Here is a 21,386-nt window from a genome sequence, read left to right as displayed (position 1 = left end):
CTGTTGACAATGATAGAAAATATACATATATACATTTACATATATTATTTTAATATAAAATATATGAGTTCATTCTGACACTTCAAATTCAAATTCAGGACTGCAGGATTTTTTTTTCTTAGCTTCTTCTGTATCATATCTGTATCTTCTTCTTTCCACACTCAAAGTCCTAACTCTCAAGGACAGGGGGATTGATAGAATTAAAATATCTCATAATTACTCATTTACCTATCCTTCTTTACACATATGATAGCCTCATTTCTCCATTATTTGAGTATATGGCCATTACGTACAATATATACATTCCTTTTCATCTTCATTTAGTTTTAGTTCCATCAGCAACTGTAAGATTGATGTTCACCACCAGCCCTTATGCAGATGTCTCTCTAGTCGAGGTGCTGTCTAAAGTTCATTCCTCAGGAAGGACTCATGGGAACAATATTCCCTGAATTCTTGCACATTGATAACAAGCTGGCTTGTCCTTTATATTAGAAAGTCAGTGTTTTTCCGGATATAAAACTCCTTGGCAGGGACTCCCCTGGCAGTCCAGTGGTTAAGGCTCAGCACTTCCATTGCAGGAGGTTCGGGCTCAATCCCTGGTCGGGGAACTAGGATCCCCACATGTCACAGAGTGTGGCCAAAAAAAAACCCCAAAAAAACCTTGGCACAGTTTCTTTCCCTAAGTGTCTTAAATATGTTATTTAAAAGCCTAATGATAATCTAATTTTCTTTTTCTTATAAGTCACTTGCTGTTTTTGCATAGTTCAAAGGATTTTTTTTTCTTCTATAAAATTTAGTCATCTAACTAGACTATGTCTTGGTGTCGGCTGTTGTATATTGACATTCTCAGGCATGCAGTGTGCTCTTATTCTCTCATTTTGAAACTAATATGTGGTTTCAAATACATTTTTTATAATTTCAGGAAAGTTTTTAGTATTTGGTCAGTTTCCTTGATTTGGTTTTCTTTGTCAGGGATTTCTAATAACCATATTTTAAGTCTTCTTTGCCTGTATTCACGATTTTGCCTATCTCTTGAATGAATACTTTTTATCACTTCATTTATTTTTTATCTTGAAAGTTTTCCTCTTTTTCATATTCTATTTCTCTTAAAACGACAGCTATTGTATTCCCTTCCTCTTGTGTTCATTCTAATTTAGATTTCATTACTTTTATAATCTTGTTTTCTTCCCTGAGTTCTTTTATTTCCATACCTGAGTTTTTCCAATTCTGATTTCTGTTGTTCTTTCATGTCTTATACCATTTTATTAATGCTTCTCACTCATTTTAAAATACTGTTATGTTTTCATCCTTTTTTTGGCATGATTTTCTGGCATGCTTTTGCTATCTGTAAGGATGTGATTCTGTTCCTTATTCTTTTTTTTTTTTTCTTATAATAACTTTGTATGGGAGTTGACCTAGATACATATCTGTTGCTCATTTTTATGTGAAATTAGTTTTCAAAAACTCTTAGAAAGAGAAGTGGCTCAGGGTAGCTTCTCCAAATGCACAGAACTCCTTCTTCCATTGTTTTTGTGTAGCGTTAAAAAGTAAGTAAATAAACACATGGCTGCTTGCATTTTGAAATTTTCTGGTTCTGTCCCTCTGCACACTTTTACCTGGATTTTCTCTTTACTTTGCTTCTATCCAACTCAGTTTTGATTCCAAACCCACTAGTTTCCCCTCAGTGTGGACCCTGTCCTGGAAGGGAGGTCTGGTAGATCATTTTCTAGAATTTGTAAATGCCTGACCACTCAAACCCCTTAGTCCTTATGACCTTGAGTCCTTTGCACTCATGTGCTACTGCAGTGGGCAAAACCCCTCCCAGTTTCAGCTGATTTTAATATAAATCTGGGGATGTTCTTCATTGGCCCACCATACTTTGTCGTCAATACCTGTGGGCTATTTTGGAGATTCTGCTATTCATCCCTTTGCTTCCCTTTACTTTCTCCCACACTGATGTTGATAACCCTTAAGTCTCATGATTGTGAGTGTTTTATCGTTGCCTTAGTTGTATTCTGGGGTTCGTGGAGATATCTAGTTTTGTTGTGTATCGTCCATGGGGTTTTGGTTTTCCTATCTGGAAGCTCTATTTTTTTTTTTTTTGTAGAGATTCAGTGAAATTCCCAAACTCTGCTGCCTCCACTATCATCTTTCCAGAATCCTCCCTTGTGGGGACTGTAGTTTTACATCAATGTTTCCTGTATATACGACTCTGCAACTTCTGCTTTTCACTCACCATTATGTTTTTGAGATCTATATGTGTCAAGACATATATAGACTTAGGTCAAGCCTCTTAATTACTCTATAGTCCTTCACCATATAAACGTCCCATATTTTATTTATCCATCCCCATTTTTATTGGACATTCAAAATCTATTATAAACCTTGCTTTATATTTTCACATCTCTGAATTAGAGAAAGAAGAATGTTATTACCATTTTACAAAAAGGAAGAAAAATTAAAAAGTCATAATCATTATTAAGACTTGTTTTGATTGTTGTCATTTCTGTGTAATAGACCACACTGACAGATATCACCATTTTTACCTTGAGTTTGATTTTCTCTTTTTAAGCAAAGTTGTGTTGTTCAAAGATGAAAGGCTGAGTAAAAATCTTATTTCTCAGATGATCCTGTCCCAATGTACCAGCAAAATACAAAACAACATGAACCAAGATTGCTGGTTCCACCTTGGCTCCTTTTGACTCATAACAGAAAATTTTAGTCTGCTGAGGTAAAATGAGAGGTTGAAAAGTCAGATGCTGGCAAAATAGAGGCTAGCACTTTGCCAAGGGAAGGAAAGTTGGTATTTCAGTGGAGAGTTACCTTTTAATTGGAGGCATTTCAAAGGATTAATAAGGCTATTTGGAGTTATTTTCATTTCATTAATTAATATTCACCTCTAGATAGAAATAAAGTACTCAGTTCGGATTAAAGTCTCTTTCACCTGACAGACAGACATAAGGGCAGGGTTGGCGTTACTGTTTCCACTTTGTGGATAGGAAAGAGTGCACAGAATGATCACGTGAATTGTATAAGGTGACAAAGATAGTCTGACCCTTAGCTAAAGATTTCTCCTTCTAGAAAACATAATAGGCCTGGTCCACAGTGACTGCCTGCACCCAGTTTTGCCTTCTGTCTGGTGAGAACGGGAGAGAGAGGAAGTCAAAATGTGCACAGCAACAAACAGTTATTATTTAAAAAATTATTTTTAAGTAGTACTGCATTTATCTCCAAAGCTAAACAAGTATATAAAACGTAACCTTAGCAGAGAAACCATGCAAGCAACATTCTTGAGAATAATCACTCAGTAAATCATGTGGGCCTTTCTGATGCCTGGGAATACAATTTTTTCGAATTGTGCAAAGTATTTCTGACCTTCAGTTTCACCGACTGCGTTTGCCTCTGGCTCTCACTAGTAAACACCTTGGAAGAATCTCAGAATTGTTAATGGAAAAATGATTAATGGAATCATTCTCACCAGGGGTCAGTAGACTCATATGCCCTCAGATTCTTGCTAGTATTTCAGTTTCCTGGGTCACCTGTGCAGAAATCTTATCTCCATGGAGTATGATAGCTAAAAACTCATGTCGTCTTAAAATGAGGAAGGCAGCTCTCCTCACATTATGTAGGTTCTGAAAATCTACATGCAGCCCAGAACACATAGCTGCAAAACTATCTCAGTGGTCAGTTCACCTCACCGTGCTGCAAACTTCTAATGAGTAGTTAGTGTATACCTGCCATACCTGAGGTAGATGAGGCATCAAATAAAATGTCCTAAGTACGTTGAAATGCATACTACAAATAGTTTGGGCTTTTGGGGTAGAAGACTTTAATCTCTTACTGAACCACTATGCTCTTGGGCAGCCTTACCTTACCTCTCTAAACCTCAAAGTTCCTTCCCATAGAATGAGGGTAAAAATAACCACCCCCTCAAAAGTTTCTTATGAGAAACGAATTGATGATAAACATAAAAGTGACTTACAACTTGGGATGTTCTCGATTTTATTTACACCCACATATGTGGATACACCTATTGTTCCTTTTTTAACCTTCCTTTGCCCTTGGGAATGGCCATACTTTTTTTTTCCCTATGCTGTTCCAAGTCCTTTTGATTCTGTAGAAATTAAAAGCTCTTGTACCTTCCTGGTCACGGGCAAGGTTTAACTGTATACATTTTATATCAGATAGGTTACTAGCACTATGTTAGTGCCAGTCTTTTCTTCAGTTGTAGCAGTAACAGGTTACCATCTGATCATGGCTGACTGGGCCCTGTCTGGCTTTTTCTAGAGACTTTGCCTCTCTCTGCTCTGCACCCTTCTGTGTTGATCTAAAGTTTAGCTCTCAGAGGCCCATCTCTTGTCCCACATTAGCCATCTCTGCAGGAGCCTCTCATTCTTAACCATCACAGAATCTGTTTGAGAAAACTGATTGCTCAAATGGCCCTGCACAGAGGGTGAGGAGAACATTGCTGCCACTCACTTCAACTTGAGCAAAATAATGTTCTATAAAAAATACACACACACACATGCAAATACCTCTTATTTTACCAGAAAAAAGAAAAATGTTCTCTGCCTTTCAGGCAGCACTGCAAGTATATCAAAGAACACCCTGGTGTCGATTTTTAAATTGCTCTGCTCTCGGCTAAACTAGTTTTACATTAACGATACTGGAAACTCATTTCCAAAGTGCTTTGCAAGTTCACGTAATTTTGAATGTCAGTTACATAATCCTCCAAGCTTCCAAGACAGTGAAGGGAACTGAACTGAATCCTACTCCTACATTTTTCAGATGAGGAAACTGAAACCCAGAAGGGGTAGCTGCCTGACCAAGGTCAGAAGCCAGTTAGCTGGTGCTGAAACCCTGGTGTCTGAGACTTGGGACATCAGAGCTTTTTTGACACCCCTAAAGAGGAACACCCAAGGGGTACTGTTTTTATTTTATAACAGTTGCATTGATACTTAATTCACATGCCATACAATTCACTCATTTGAAGTGTATGATTCAGTGGTTTTGAGTATATTCACAGGGCTGTGCATCCATCGACACCATTAATTTTAGAACATTTTCATTATACCAAAAAGGACCTCCATGCCCCTTAGCCGTCACCTCCCAAACATCCAATCTCCCCAGCACTAAGCAACCACTAATCGACTTTATGCCTCTGTGAATTTGCCTATTCTAGGCATTTCATGTAAATGGAATCGTAGAAATACGTTTCTTTCACTTAGCATAATGTATGTAAGTTCATCCATGTTGTAGCATGTATCAGAAAGTCATTACTCTTTATAGTTGAATAATATTTTCTTGTGTGTAGATAGCCCATTCTGTTCATCCACCAGAGAGTTTTCCCATATTTATCCTGAATAGTGCCTATTCTCCAAGCAACTGGTAGCCCAGTTTGAGGTAAATATGACAAGAAAAATTTTTCTCAGGGAGGATTTCCCATCTGTCCCCAGGACAGTCCGTCCGTCCTAACCATGCAAAAGCCCTCCATAGAATTACCAGGGTTCCATAGTCGGCTGACAAACTGGAGAAACAGGACCAGAGATTTAACAGGTTTCCTTGTCCAAACAGACCAATCCATAAAGCCTTCCTGTATTTTCATAACAGGGGAAGCAGGAAGGAGGTTGTCTAGGCCATGGGTTTGCGTGTGTGTGTGTGTGTGTGTGTGTGTGTGTGTGTGTGTGTTCTCTGGTGTAGATGGCAATGCAGGGACACCTGTGACAGTTAGTATCCTTTTATGTCTGGAATACCAACAGCAACAATTAAATAGCCAAAGTAAAGTCTTTTTTCCCCAAATGAACATCAGAGGAGAATATTTTTAACAAAGCAATATTTCAGATTATTTACTTTAAAGCAAGTCCTGTTTCTGTCGTCATCAACAAATGAGATCCTTTCCAACATTCAGACATTCCCTGCTGTACAAAAGAAAATGAGACTCCAGAATTTAACCGTATTTTTATCAAAAATTAGTGGTCTTTAACATCTACAGTAAACAAAGTGCCGTTTACATAAACCTGAGATGGAAATGATATTTTCATGCGTATATTAACTGTAACATTTCTCCCAAACCTTTACAATTAATCGCTTGAATTAATAATAAATTAAGCACTTAGCTTCAGTTCCTAGTAAAGATCATTATTAACTCATGTGTTAAATTCATCATAATGAAAAATAACTTATTTCCCCTGATTTTTCTTAGAAAAACTGTTCTTGAAGACCACCTGCTACTTAGTGGTAAGCATATTTGGACCAGACATCATAAAACTGTGAGTATGCCAGCACATTACTCTGATTTGGTTGCTGGGACATGATGGGGGGGAAGCAGGAAAACTGGGAGGTAGCTGGCTCCATTTCCAGTTGGAGGTACTTTTTGTAAAAGGGCGTAATATCTCTCCAGTTCTTGTTAACAGTGGAAAATTCAAACCTGACTCAGATCCTTTGTGATCCTAGGCAAAGGCTCCCTTTGAATTACAGTGTGGTAACCTGGCTCAGTTTCTCTCCAAGAGGATTTCAGAAGGAATTTCACCAATAATGCCAACAAGTGACAAGATCCTAGTGGCGGGACATGGGAATTTGACCCTTTCTCCCGCGCTTGCCCTACACTCCTTCCTGGGTTCTCGGGCCACGTGCTTCTCAAGTTCTTTCCTTTTCTCCTCCCACCTGCTGCTTTCCCGGCCTTCTCTCCAGCCCCACCCCTCAAGGTCCTGTATGTGCGCCATTATCATTACCTGTCTGCTTCCTTTCTTTCTTTTCTCTTTTTTGAGCTCAGAGCACTGGATCAGATAAATCATATTCCTGTTCATGGCATTTTCTCATCAAGGATTCATACATGGCTTTCTTGTATTTCTTATTTAGTTATTTACCTAGTTATTTTGAATACTGTAATTAGCTTCCAAATTACCACCCAAGGCAAATTCTAGGTCCTTGACAATAACTTACCCTGACCACACGGTCCTTCTCTTCATTCTCAAGCTTTTCTCCACCCGAGTAATAAATCCCATGTTTATCTTTCTCTTGTTTCCTTTTTCTATAGTCTTTATATATATGTATTAATATGATAAATTATAATCATAAAAATAATATATGCTAATACAATAAATAATTATTAATATATTTATTTTATATATTCCTTTAAAGCATATTTTAAAATTCTGGTTATTTCTTTACTTTACGAAGAGGGTATCACATTGTTCATAATCTTTGGGGACTTACCACTTAAATTTGTATGTCTAAGATTCATCCATAGATTTGTGTCACTGCTGTAGTTCATGCACTCTGACTGCACACAATATTCCATTGTGTCTCTACAAGAGTCTATTTCTTCACTCTCCCATTGACGGGTGTTTGGGTTGTTTTCTGGTTTTGCACTGTCCACATGTGACACTTGTGAACAGTGCTACTGTGAACATTCTTACATAGTTCCTATTTTATATGCCTCATATTAGCCTCAGAGCAGAGTGGCTCAGAGAAGCTAACCCCACAGAAGGGTAGCCTGCAGTTACAGAATTCTAAAGACAAAAGGAACTTAAAATGATACAGACCCGAGGGATGATCAGTGTTCCATCGTGCTGTGCACCTGCCTCTATTTATATTGCCCTCCCTTTACTGTGGTCAGTGATTTTTCCTGGGCCCTGGACTGGGAGTTTTTGGAAGGCAGGGACCCCTTCTTCTTAGCTCATATCTCTATTACTGCCACTGTCTCCTAATAGGACCCCAGCCCTGCAGGATTGCCCATTGCCTTGCAAGTCCATAATCCACATCCTAGCTGGCTAGATAGCTTTTTAATGCAAAACTAATTATGGCAATCTCCAACATAAAATTTTCACACCCTTTGCAGGATTCCTTAGCCCCCTACACAAAGCTCTTTATGAACTGACCCCTGAGGACATTTTCAGACTCATCCCTGGCTGCTCCACAGCACACCATGCTCCAAACCACTTGTAATTCTCCCCACACATCAGAAGGTTTTTGCCTCAGGACCTTTGCATGAGCTGTTCACTCAGCTTGGCACATCCAAAACCTGTACCCCCAAAATATCTTACTTCTTTGGACCTCAGCTCCAGGGTCATTTCCTCTGGAAGCTTTCCTGACCCTCCCTAGGCTAAGATAGATACCCCCAACACACACACACAGACACACTCACTCTTCCTATCCTGTGCAAACCCCTAGCACTTGCAAACAGCACTTATCATGTCTGTTTGTGCTTTAATTCTCCATTTACTTTTTTGAGTTGATAACTAGATTGAAAGACTTCTGAGAACTAAGACTACACTTATTCATCTTAAGCAAAATACTGAATATGTGGAAGGAAGGAAGGAAGGAAGGAAGGAAGGAAGGAAGGGAGGGAGAGAGGGAGGGAGGGAGGAAGGGGAAGCAGGGGGTTTTGTATCTCCAGGGCTTGGTGCAATACTTGAGCATAGAAAGCCTTTAGTAAACATTTGTTAAATTAATTCTTTATAAAAATAAAATTATCACTACAGATGAACTAAAGAAAAGAAAACAATTTAGCCTATTCAATGAATCTGTTTACACACCTAGTCTGAGCCAGGTGCTCTGGGGGAAACATCAGCTTGGCCAGAGAGGTTTTCCTGGGCCTAGATCAGGGAACCAGAGAAGTAAGTGGAAAACAGTCACAGAAAAAAATGGGTCTGGCAAGCCACTGAAAGAGGCTGAATAGGTGGTGGGGAGGGGAAGAAAGTTTTTCCTTTGAGAGTCATAAGTGACTAATTCTCATTAGTATGGGGGAGGCCACTTTGAAGAAAGGTAGATATAATAAATGATCCCCCTTTGTGGTTCCGTCCACTATTAGTTTTGTTTGTGTGTAATTTTCCAGGACCCATATTAGCTGTTTGCTGATAGCAATTTCTCTTCCTATGGTGGCCTCTTCTTACAGCTTATTTTAATCAATCACATGCAGTTCTGGGCTGATGTAGACCCTGAACATGACAACCTTATGATTTAGTTTTACCTGAATTTCAGGCTTCCAATAATAAATGTTTCCTAACCCAGAGGGCATCCCTCCTCATTATTTCATAGGTCAATTCTCAATGATTCATGGACTAATTATTCAGCAGTTACATTTCCTACCCACAGGCGAACCACAGGATGTTGTTAGGAAGTGGGACACCTGAGTACTCGGGCATTCATTAGCCCAAGAACCTGGTTCAGGCAGGGCGGGGCTACTTCCGGGAGCAACCAAGCCTAGCCAGTGACCACGTGCTCGGTCTTCCTTGTCTTGACTTCTGTTGTGCCAGAGGTTGCCATAGCGAAGCTGATGCTGGTCTTCTGTTCATCTCACCTTGCTTCATGGTATCTATTTATGCTCTCAATCATAAAAGCTTATATTCCAAACTTAGGGAATATAAGATTTCAGAAATCAGGAGCGGCCTAAACTACTAACATGTTTAGAAGAAAAATGCAAAACAGGGTTTAAAACAATTTTGGTACAACTTAAAGGTAACTAACGTATATTTAAATAGCAAAAATATGAAGTACAATAATACAACTGAGCCATTGACAAGGTAATGACAAGATTTATAGAAATGATTAAATTCCTAGTACACTCCAAAGTGTGTGGTCCAGAAGTGAGATAAAAGTGTTAAGTCGTATGAGGAAGATCTTCTTTCAATGCTGTGAGTGTATCTCTGTGGTTATATATTAATGTATAAATTCTCCTTTGAAAGTGATGTCAAAGGTCTAAATCTGAGAGCTTCCTTGTGTGAAAGGCTCTGTCCTTGCTCCCTGCCATAAGCTATCACTCTACCTGTCTGTTCAAACTTAACCCTGACCGTGCTCCCTTCTTTTGATTTATGATGATGCCAGTCATCAGCATTGACTTCCTTCTACCACGATCCTAATTAAACTTGTTAGTTAGCTCTGCCGAATGTGTTGAAGCTTCCTCCCCACATGACTCACTCCTGTACAACTCTGTTACCTGTAAAGGTAGTAAAGGATGTCAATTGAAATGTGACCATTTTGGTCTTATTTGCAGCTCCGGGAAAAAGAAGGCAATGTTGGATGGGAATAGTTATTAAGGGTTTGGAGATTTCCTGAGGATTTCACAAATTGTGTATACCTAAGCCTTCTGTCCCAAGGTTGGTTAAGAGCGCACATGCTACTTTGCCACTTCTTTGCATCTTGCACATTTCATGGTCTTACACTTGTCTGGTTGTCTGAGGCTCAGCACTTTCTATTCTTGTGCAAAGGGGTGCTTCTCAATTCCAGTCTTTTGATGATAAAGCTCTGATCTTAGAGGATTGGGGAGGGAAACCACATACCCACTTCCCCTCTTCTATTTTTCAGTTCAGAGAACACAAGTCTCACTCGCTGAATGAGGGGCCACCATCCCCACTCCCATATTCAAGTTCACTTACTTGAAATTTTGCTCTGTTTGCAGGGGAAAGAGAATAGATCTTGGACACCATATGATGAGTTAGTTCTGGTGGTTCTGAATTGCCACAGATGGGATATTGGCCTTAGGTTGAAAAAAAAAAAAGATTAAGCAGAGCCCTATTTATTACCGTCCTGAGTCCACAAAATACCAGATCTCCCCAAAGACAGCAGTCATCAATTAAATAAATGAACCATTAAGTTGAGAACAGATGTGTGAAACCAGCCACCCTCTCCTGATTTACTGACCCTTGGTAGACATTACTTTGGTAATGGACCTTGTGTGTCACAAACTGCTTGTTCCACAGCTTAGTCACCTTTACGTTACCTTCCCCTCCACCTCCTATGAAGGAACCCTGGGGCCAAGCAGATGACTCTCATGATGAGCTCGCTTTCCTGTCTTAACTCAGATGCCCACAAAAAGCTGAAAAGCCATCTAGCCAGTCACATTGTTAGTCTCATTCAGCTGGAATGAAATTTGAAAGCCATGATCCCAGCCTATGTTTTCACATACTAGTGACCATCGAAATATTTTCTCTTTTTTTAATTGAAGTATAGTTGATTTACAGTATTGTCTTAGTTTCAGGGGTACAGCAAAGTGATTTGGTTATATATATATTCTTTTTTATTATTTTCCATTATAGTTTATTACAAGATATTGAATATATTTCCCTATGCTACACAGTAAAACCTTGTTGTTTATCTGTTTTATATATGGTAGTGTGTATCTGTTAATCCCATATTCCTAATTTATCCCTCCCCCTTCCCCTTTGGTAACCGTAAGTTTCTTTTCTATGTCTGTGAGTCTATTTCTGTTTTGTATATAAGTCCATTTGTACTATTTTTTAGATTCCACATATAAGTGGTATCATATAACATTTGTCTTTCTCTCTCTGACTTACTTCACTTAGTATGATAATCTCTGGGTCCATCCACGTTGCAGCAAATGGCATTATTTCATTCTTTTTTATGGCATTGTTTAATTCTTTTTTATTCCATTGTGTGTGTGTGTGTGTGTGTGTATACACGCACACACACATATCACATCTTCTTCATCCATTCACCTGTTGATAGACACTTAGGTTGCTTCCATGTCTTGGCTATTCTAAATAGTGCTGCTATGAACATTGGAGTGCATGTGTCTTTTCAAATTCGAGTTTTCATCTTTTCCTGATAGATGCCCAGGAATGGGATTCCTGGATCACATCAAAATATTTAAAGATCTCTGAGATGGACTCTCTTTCTCCAATAGGCTTTTCATTAATATTGGGGTAGTTCTTTCTGCAAGAATGTTCATGATATAAATTAAGACTCAAGGCTCCTCCTCGCACTTTTTGCTTGGCAGTCCAAAGTTAAGATTATTAGAGCTTTTAAAGATGTTTCAATGTTCAGCAACTATTAAAAGTGCTACTTATGCACACTAAGTGAAACCAGGATGCGTTTCTGTTTTATTTTGTTTTGTTTGCACCTTGCTTTTGTTTTACGTCTCTAAATCTCGTTTTTTATTCTGCATGTCCAGGTAGAAAACTCCCTTGGAGGAGTGGACAACCCAATGGAGGGTCGCTGGAATGGTTATTGGAGAAATAAAGCAGAAATAGGAGTGAAGCCAGGGAGCAGATCCAATGACTTACATCCAGGCCCTGGTCACAGGGCCAAGCATTGCCAGGCTCACCAATGCTTCTCAAGGGCTGGCCCATGCGTGGGCTGTGACTGCATTCAGTCAAAAAAAACAAAAAGACAGAAACAACTTAGCTTTGCTTGTGAAGTAGAAGGAAGAGGAAGAGGAGAAGGGTCAGGGAGAGAAGAATGGTGGTAGTGATTGTAGTAGCTGTAGAGATAGTCACTGTAATAGTTGGAGGGGGAGCGTGTTCGAGTAGATTTATTACAAGGGCACCTAAAGCATTAGAGTAGATTTATTACAAGGGCACCTAAAGCGTTAGAGTAGATTTATTACAAGGGCACCTAAAGCATGTCATGGAACTTAAAGACAGGAAAATATCCAGGCTTCAGACAGAGCTGGAAACAGGACTGGGAAGCCACCAGGAACAGAGTCTCTTCCTCACTGCACGCGTTGGGTTCTGCCGCCTGAACCCCATCCTACAGACTAGCTTTCCAAATGCTCTGTCCTCATGGCAGGAAATGACATTACAGTCCCCAGTCACTATAGCTCCTGCTATTCTTGGAACAGCCCAGAATGAAGTCATACTTTTTAATACCAATTCCAAATTTCCCTGAGAGAGAATCTGATTGGTCCTACTTGAATTGCAGTCTAATGAGGACCAATCAACTGGCGGGAGATATGAAGTATATACACAGTTGCCAGGAACCCACCCGTACAAGTGAAGGGGGACAGTTAAGTGATCTTGTGAGTTGAGAAGAAACCCTTCAAAATAGCTTCTAGAATCTATAACTGTCCTTCCAAAATTAGTCTCTAGATATTACCAACGTATGTTTCTGGAGTCTTTGTTTTTGTTGTTTTGATTTGAGTTTGAGTCAGTAGTTTACTTGGAAAAGTTACTAAAAGTCCACACATGACTTGTTCCTTCATTTGAAGCAGTACATTATACTCATTCTTCTTGGTTTAAGAGTGTTGGGGGTGGCATGTAGAAAATGAATATGGAAGGTTTGTTTTAACCCCTTCAAACCCAGACATAAACCAAAATGTTTGAAGAGCACTATCCTTACACCATACTCAGGGGGAAAAGTCAAAGATAAATATATTTGCTTTAAAAGGAAAAGAGGTGATTTGGATTACATCTAAGAAAATAATTTTAGGTGTTTAAGGCTATATCAAAGATTTTTTGCTATAAGGCTCAGTAAACATTAAAATGTTGTTCTGGGACTTCCCTGGTGGTGCAGTGGTTGAGAGTCTGCCAATGCGGGGGACACGGGTTCAAGCCCTGGTCTGGGAGGGTCCCACATGCCTCTGGGAAACTGAGCCCGTGTGCCACAACTACTGAGCCTGAGCTCTAGAGCCCATGAGACACAACTGCTGAGCCCACGTGCCACAACTACTGAAGCCCATGCACCTAGAGCTCGTGCTCTGCAACAAGAGAAGCCACAGCAATGAGAAGCCCACGCACCACAACGAAGAGTAGCCCCCAATCGTCTCAACTAGAGAAAGCCCGCGTGCAGCAACAAAGAGCCAACACAGCCAAAAATAAATTAATTAAATAAATAAATTTAAAAAAAATAATGTTGTTCCCATGAAATTACACCTCTGTCCATTTTTCCTTTCTCAATTTTATTTGCGGCTTCTCCTGAAAAGCTTCACAGTGCCCGTGTGAGAGGCCAGCTCACAGCTCAGTGCTGTGAGTCGTCTCTCCCGACCCCCAGGACCTTATTCTAAAAGTAGGAAAAAGCAAGTGGCAGGAAATCGTTATGATCCAGCAGCTGCATGGAACTGGACTCAAAGGCCATACTAGAATTCATTCTGGGAGTTGACCTTCTTTTGAAATAGCTTTTGTTTCCTAATGCCTGAGAGCTTTTAAATATCCTTTGTTTTGCCCTATTTCCCTCTAGGCTCAAAGCGGATGTAAATGCTGATGTGGTGTGTCACACCCTGGAGTTTTGTAAACAGGACCCTGGCCAACCCTTGTGTCACCTCTATCCCCTTCCTAAGGTGAGTGCTTTTTCATTCTGAATGTCAGATTATGGTGATATGCAAGCCCTTTGGAAATCTGGTAAAGGGAGGTTCAGCTTCACTGGCTCAGTGGTCTGGGGACAGGGACTGGAAAAATGACATTTTCCATTACATCACCTGGAATAATATTCCCAAACTTCAACTTAGATCCCTCCCCCATGCCACCAAAGAATGTCTTTGCTGTTTATTTTAGACTGTAATCTAGAGCTGGGCCGGCAGTACATAGGAAATCTGACCAGCCAAGGTGAGAAGAGGTTAAATCCCTCTCTACCCCTTAAGAATCAAGCAAGTTACTTTTATAGAGTGACCAACTCATGCAGTTTGCCCAGGACTTTCCTGGTATAAGCAGCTGGAAGTCCCACATCCTGGGAAAACTTGGGCAGTTGTTCCCCCTACTCTAAGCTTTATTGTTCTCACCCATAAAATTGGTCTAACAAAATACCTCCCTCATAGATTTGTTGGGGGAAGTAGATGAACTAACATATATAAAATGCTTAGCACAATACCTGCTGCATAAATAAATATTAATAAAAATGGTAGCTAATATAATCATTACCAATATCATTATTATTCAGAGGTAGCTTTTCAGAATACCGTGTGTGCATTATATCATGTTGGACAATTTTTATTTATTTTTTAAAATATTTATTTATGTATTTATTTTTTGGCTGCATCGGGTTGTAGTTGCGGCATATGGGATCTTTCACTGCAGCGTGTGGGCTCTTCATTGCAGTGCATGGACTTCTCTCTAGTTGTGGCACACAGGCTCATTAGTTGCGGTGCGAGGGCTCTCTAGTTGTGGCATGTGGGCTCCGTAGTTGCGGTGTGTGGGCTTAGTTGCCCTGCGGCTTGTGGGACCTTAGTTCCCTGACCAGGGATTGAACCGGCATCCCCTGCATTACAAGTCAGATTCTTAACCACTGGACCACCAGGGAAGTCCTGACAATTCTGAATTGGAATGCAGATGGAAACAGACAAATGTGGACACAATTTCCTGCTCATGCTATGAATGAGAGTATGATATTAGATCTGGTTAGGCCTCAAAATAATGATTTTCAGAAACTTCCTATAAAATAAAATAAAACAAAATAAGTAAAAAATAAAATAAAATTCTATGCCCCCTTTCCCAGAATATAACACAACAGGCTTCTGTTTTATTTGTAATTTCCTTTTTATTCTTATTGAAATAAAGTCATTTTAACACTTTTTGGCCTAACCAATGAACACGATTTGGGTTACTGGTAATAGTAAATATCATAAGGCTGTCTCCTTGAGCAGGAAGAAAGAGATGCAAATACCTGGGGTACATGTGCATTTCATGCTACCTCGATTATTGACTAAGTGCCAGTTAAATTTCCCTTAATTCTACCTGAGAAGATGTGGTCTCCACTGATTTCTAGAAGAGTTAATTTTAATTAAAATATTTTTTCCATGTATTCAAATAGCATGCAAATATAATAATATTCACTGTTTGATAATGTACAGAAGTAACGTGTCTCTATGTACAAAGGCAAGTGATATGGGTTTTTGTGATTTCCTTAAATAACATCATTTTATATATTTTCACACTCACAGCTATACATAGTCACAAAATGTTCAACTTTAAACTATCCCATTTAAAATGACATTCTTTATTTTTATACTCTGTAGAATTTATACTCGAAATAGCATTTCCTTGTCCTCCCATCACCACCCCCTTTTCAATTCCCAACTTGGGAACATTTCGACCATCCTTTCTGGCTGGGAGGAAGTCGGAGGATTTCATCTCAGAAGTGTTCAGCTTCCACCCCAGCTGGGCGTGCTCCCTGGTCCCTCCACCCTCCTCCTCAAATCCCATCGCCAGCTTCCATCTCTACGGAGGACACAGAAAAGAGGGGCAGTTGGTGCAAATGTGGAAGCTTCATCCTCTTCTGCCTCCACAATTTCCTTTAATAGCAATAACCGATATTTACCGAGCATTCACTGTACTTACGCTTCATCCTGTCTAGTCCCCCAAATAGCCCCAGTGTGGAAGCACCATTATGACCCCTTTTCTAAGACTGAGGAAACTGAGGGTTAAAAAGGCTACAGAACTTGCTGAAAGTCACTCCCCTGAGAAAGACCAGAAATGGGATTCGCATCCCTGTCCTTTGCTCAGAGAGATTGGTTGGTCTCTCAACCTTGGTGTCAGTGTTTATTGAAAATACCCTCGGGGTATCTCTTCACAGTAGTCAACTGAAATCCCACCACCAGAAATAACCAATATTAAAATATTGGAGGGCTTCCCTGGTGGCGCAGTGGTTGAGAGTCCGCCTGCCGATGCAGGGGACGCGGGTTCGTGCCCCGGTCCGGGAAGATCCCACATGTCGCGGAGCGGCTGTGCCCGTGAGCCATGGCCGCTGAGCCTGCGCGTCCGGAGCCTGTGCTCCGCAACGGGAGAGGCCACGGCAGTGAAAGGCCCGCGTACCGAAAAAAAAAAAAAATATATATATATATATATATTGGATATTTTCCTTTTAATTTTTAAATAAATTATATTAATTTCTTTGAGAGTTATGATAATGTTATATGTACAAATTTTTATCCTACTCTTCCCCCTTAACATTACATTTTGAGTATGCATTTTTTAAATGGTACATATCAGACCTACTTTTAATTCCCTTGGCACACAAATTACACCTACAAAGCAGGTGTGAATTAGAAGTAAAGATACAATTTCCAGCCTGCCAGAGCCTTCCTCATGACGCTTCCAGTCAATAACCCCCCCCGCCAATACAGCCACTACTCTGAAATCTACCACCACAGATTACTTCATTTATATAAAGTTCTACTCTTGAATTTCATGTAAATGGAAGAATACAATATATTCTTCTTTGTGTCTGGTTTCCTTTGTCTGTGAGAGTCATCTGTGTTATTACAAGTAACAGGATCATTGCATGAAGTTTTCACACAATCATCTTTTGATGTTACTCCTGCTATAGCTTCCCAACTAGTTCAACCAAATCTGCTCTTGACCTCTATTTCTTTCTTTTTTTTTTTTTTTTTTTTGCGGTACGCGGGCCTCTCACTGTTGTGGCCTCTCCCGTTGCGGAGCACAGGCTCCAGACGCGCAGGCTCAGCGGCCATGGCTCACGGGCCCAGCCGCTCTGTGGCATGTGGGATCTTCCCAGACCGGGGCATGAACCCGTGTCCCCCGCATCGGCAGGCGGACTCCCAACCACTGCGCCACCAGGGAAGCCCTCCTGACCTCTTTCCAATAAATTTTCCATACGGATGACAGAAATGTCTTTCTATAAAATAGATACGATCTTGTCCACTCCAAAATCTTTGCCTGAAGGATGAGGAAGCCATCCCTGGCTCCATTTACACACTCTTCTTGTCAAAGCTCCTGTAGCTTCTTTCTTTGAACTTGCCTTGTCTTGAATGATATGCCTGCATGATCATCTGTAGTCTCTCCCGCTAGGCTATAACCTCCAGGAGGTCAGATTCTATCTTGTTCATCTATGTATCCCCAATGTCTAGGGTGGTGCCTTATACATAACAAAGAAATATTTGTTGAATGAATAAACGACATGCCACTAGTTTCTTATTTGCATTGCTGATGGAAATTCTAATTGTCCTTACTTCATGGCCACACTAATTTTCCTGTTGCATACCTCTAATCATATTATTTCCCCCAGGCTATGACCTCCACATTGCCTGCACAATTAAGTACACATTTTCACTTAGCATTTTAGGATTCTCAAAAAGCCTTCCTGGACCTCTACTATTATCCTTGTGTAGCTCATGCTGTAGACTGAAAGGAGTGATTGGCTCCCCCTTGAAACCATCTCAATCTTCCCAACCCTGCACCTTTGCACCTCTTAGTCATTCCTTCTACCCAGAATGCCCCGTCAACACCAAGCAATCCTTCTAGTTCATCTCATTGTCACCTTCTCTGTAAAATAACTCTTAATCCTCTCCACAAAATGTTAACTCTCCTCTCAACCAACAGCATGAAATACCTTTTCGAGTACTACAATGTGCCTGTACTTTTCTAAATGTTTCATGTATATTAATCATTCAATCTTACGAAATGAGCATTGTCGTCACCCACACGTTATAGATGAGGAAAGGGAGTCACAGAGATATTAAGTTTACATAGATTTCCTTATTAGAATGTAAATACATCAGGCAGCAGCTCTGCATCTTGCCCATCTTTGTCGCCTCCATCTTGCCAGGCACATACGTGGTATGTGAGCAATGTACCAGGCACTGCACTTCACATACGTGATCTCATTTAGCAGTGCTCTTGGGGGTGTATTTATTTTGCAGGTGAGGAAACTGAGACTGAACGGTAAGGAGCTTGCCTAGGTGACACAGCTAGTAAGGGGCAAGGAGGGGATTCAGCCCTGGGTCTGTTTGTCCTTAAAGCCAAGTTCTTACCACTGTGCTCTGTGCCTCACTGATACCCCTGGGGTATTGGTATTCTGAGTCAAACCACTGCTCCTGGGCCAGCTAGTTCCTCACAAGCAGGACTCTGCACCCTCAATGTCCTGCTTTTCATGTGTTTCAGATTCCGGTAAAATGTAGTATGATGCAAGCCATCGTCCCTGCGAAATGCATGCTATGGAGTAGAGGGACAAAGGGGTTTCTCTGCTCCAGGGGCCTGTAGGGGCGAAGCCCCACAGTGCAGAGCAACAGGTGCCTGACTTTAGTGGCGCCAAAAGCGAAAGATGGGACAGCATGTAGCGACTGCAGCGAACCCGTGTTCATTATCTACAGCAAAGCTGAAATTCCAGCCCGCTTCTCGCCAGTCCTTTAATCACATCTCCATATCCTTCTCTACCATGCGTTCAAAAATGACAAACTCCTTCCATCATTAATTGAAGCAAGAAACAGTCTACAGTGTTCAGCGGGCACGAGGAGGATGGAGTGGGAATAGGCGGAGTGGAGGGAAGAAGAGGACAAGACAGGGAGAAAGGAGAGAGGAGGGGAGGAGAGAGAAGAGGAGAGGAAAAGGAAAAGTGCAGACTGTGTTGTAAAGACCACCCAGATGGTTTTGTGCTACTTTGGGGGGATTATTTATAGCATTCCTCCTCTCATTTGCACACAAAGCAAGGCCCTGCCTGCTGCCAGTGTGCATGTGCATAAGCACGATCCCGACACCACAGCTCTCCAGCTGAAAACTGTATGTGGTTTCTTCATGTGTGCCCTGTTGCTTTAAACCTCTCATTTTTAGATCAGAGGGTTACCATGTACGAGCCCTGATTGGTCCTGGTGCAGCCTGGAGCCTCCGCAGTTTTATGCTGCTCCCTCCTGGGTCCCTTAACTCTGAGATCCCCAAGCAGACTCTGTGGCTTTGAACTGACCTCCTTCCTCACCAACCCTGAGCTGGAGGGACGGGCCGTATTTAGCAACATCTCTAAGGCATAGTCAAGACTCACTTCACACCACTTTGATCTACATTACAAGAGAATTATGTTCAGAATGTGTGCGCTAGTGGAGATAGATTCTTCTATTTCCCTGGGGCCTCCAACCCATTTAAACGACTGCAAAAGAGACCTGCTGCCTTAGGAAAGCAATCCAGACTTTGCAACAGCTTTTCCCACAGTAAATCCGATTTCTGCAGGAACCAGAAGCTCTCCAGTGCTGAGTGTGTGGGCGTGTGTGCATGTACACGGAATTCGTGTTTCCCTGGAATCAAACTACCAGGAAGCCGACATAAGGAGAAAGTTAGCACTTTTTATGAGAAAGTGACACAGGACAAATTCTCGTTCAACTGAGGAATAAACAATCTGACCTCAGGAATTTATATTTTTTAAACATTAAGTGTCAGATAAAATATCTGGTGTCTCTTTTAATGGGAGGTAATAGGGTTTAGGGAAAAATTATAGAGGGATAGGAAATTTAACATTTTCTAAGATTTATTAATCAATAAATTTCCTTCTGTACAATGGACAGTGCCTTTCCGTTCATAATGATATGCTTAGCTCTGTGAGCCTGCAATGTGCTTTACCGTTTAATCGCCCCCAAACTCCGTTGTTTTTTTTTAATAAGATTTTTATTTTGGAATAATTTCAAGTTTACAAAAAAGTTGTGAAGATTCCATAGACAGCACACCCTCACCCAAGTTTCCCCTAATGTTAACATTTTAACATTACTTGGTCAAAACTAAAGAAGCCAACATTACCCTTGTACGTGACTAGTAACCAAACTTCAAAGTTGATTTGGATTTCACCAGTTTTTCCTCTAATGTCCTTCCTCTGTTCCAGGATCTAATCCAGGACACACATTGCATTTAGGGTCTCCCTAGTCTCCTCTAGTCTATGATGGGTTTTCAATCTTTCCTTGCTTTTCATGACCTTGACAGTTTTCAGGAGTACTGGTTAAGTATGTTCATTAAATGTCCCTCAAATTGGGATTTGTTTGATGTTTTTATATTGGTTAGACAGTCTTTTTTTTTTGGAAGGAACACCACAGAGGTTAAGTGCCCTTCTCATCACATTTTATCAGGGGTACCTGATACCCACATGACATCCAGGGGGACGTTAACCTTGATCACTTTGTTAAGGTGGTGTTTGCCAGGCTTCCTCATGGGAAAGTCACTATTTTTCCCTTTTCCTTTTCTCTGTTCTTTAGAACTGGGTCACTAAGTCCAAACCACACTCAATAGGATGGGGGCTCTAAGCCCACCTCCTGGAGAAGGGAGTATATTATTTGGAATTCTTCTGCAAAGATATATCTCCCCTTCCCTATTTATGTATCCAGTTATTCATTTATGTCAATATAGAGTTGTGTATATGTATTTCATACTTTGAGTTATAATTCAGTACTACGTTACTTATTTTCTTGCTCAGGTTTTTTCAGCTTTGGCCACTGGGAGCTCTTTCGCGTTTGCCCTGGGTCCTTTTGACACAGCTCCATTCCATTGCTTTTTTTTTCTTTGCTTGTTGTCTTTCTTTCTTCCTTTCTTCATTCCTTCTTTTTTTCCTTTCTTTCTTTAGAATTTCCTTACTTTCTGGTAATGCCAGATGATCCAGGGTCATCTTGTATTTTTCCTGCCCCAACCCTACAATCCACCACTTTCGAAGGAGACCTGGTTCCTTTTATTGGAGGATGGTGTTTAGAAACTGAGATCTGGTTGCTGGGTGTGCCTGTTGTTACTAGGATGGCATTGCTTCTAGATCCTCCTAGAGGAGAGTTTAGTAAAGTATATTTGTATGTATGTAAGCCATGAATCTACCCATCTGTTTGTGTGTGTGTGGGCATGACTTCATACTGATGTCTCCAACTTTAGTAGAGTATCACAGGGCCAAACTCTATTTTATAGGTATAGTTATCAAACATATTTTACCTCTGAGGCTTAAGGTCTTGACCCAGGTCTCATACC

General features: G+C 40.6%; 1 protein-coding gene across 6 annotated transcripts in view; it reads left to right on the top strand.

Moving 5' to 3' along the window:
- AOAH (acyloxyacyl hydrolase) overlaps positions 1–21,386 on the top strand; it is a 171,953-nt gene that overhangs the window by 16,731 nt on the left and 133,836 nt on the right. For all 6 annotated transcript variants that reach the window (XM_029233501.1, XM_029233497.1, XM_029233500.1 and 3 more), the window contains 2 exons: positions 6,203–6,269; positions 13,915–14,014. In XM_029233501.1, the coding sequence (XP_029089334.1) occupies positions 6,203–6,269; positions 13,915–14,014 (167 nt within the window). The remainder of the gene's footprint in view (positions 1–6,202; positions 6,270–13,914; positions 14,015–21,386) is intronic.

The sequence above is a fragment of the Monodon monoceros genome, unplaced genomic scaffold (assembly GCF_005190385.1).
Source record: "Monodon monoceros isolate NGI ecotype Baffin Bay Population unplaced genomic scaffold, NGI_Narwhal_1 Super_Scaffold_2, whole genome shotgun sequence".
Classification (NCBI taxonomy): Eukaryota; Metazoa; Chordata; class Mammalia; order Artiodactyla; family Monodontidae; genus Monodon; species Monodon monoceros.
This window is presented reverse-complemented; position numbering and strand designations above follow the sequence as displayed.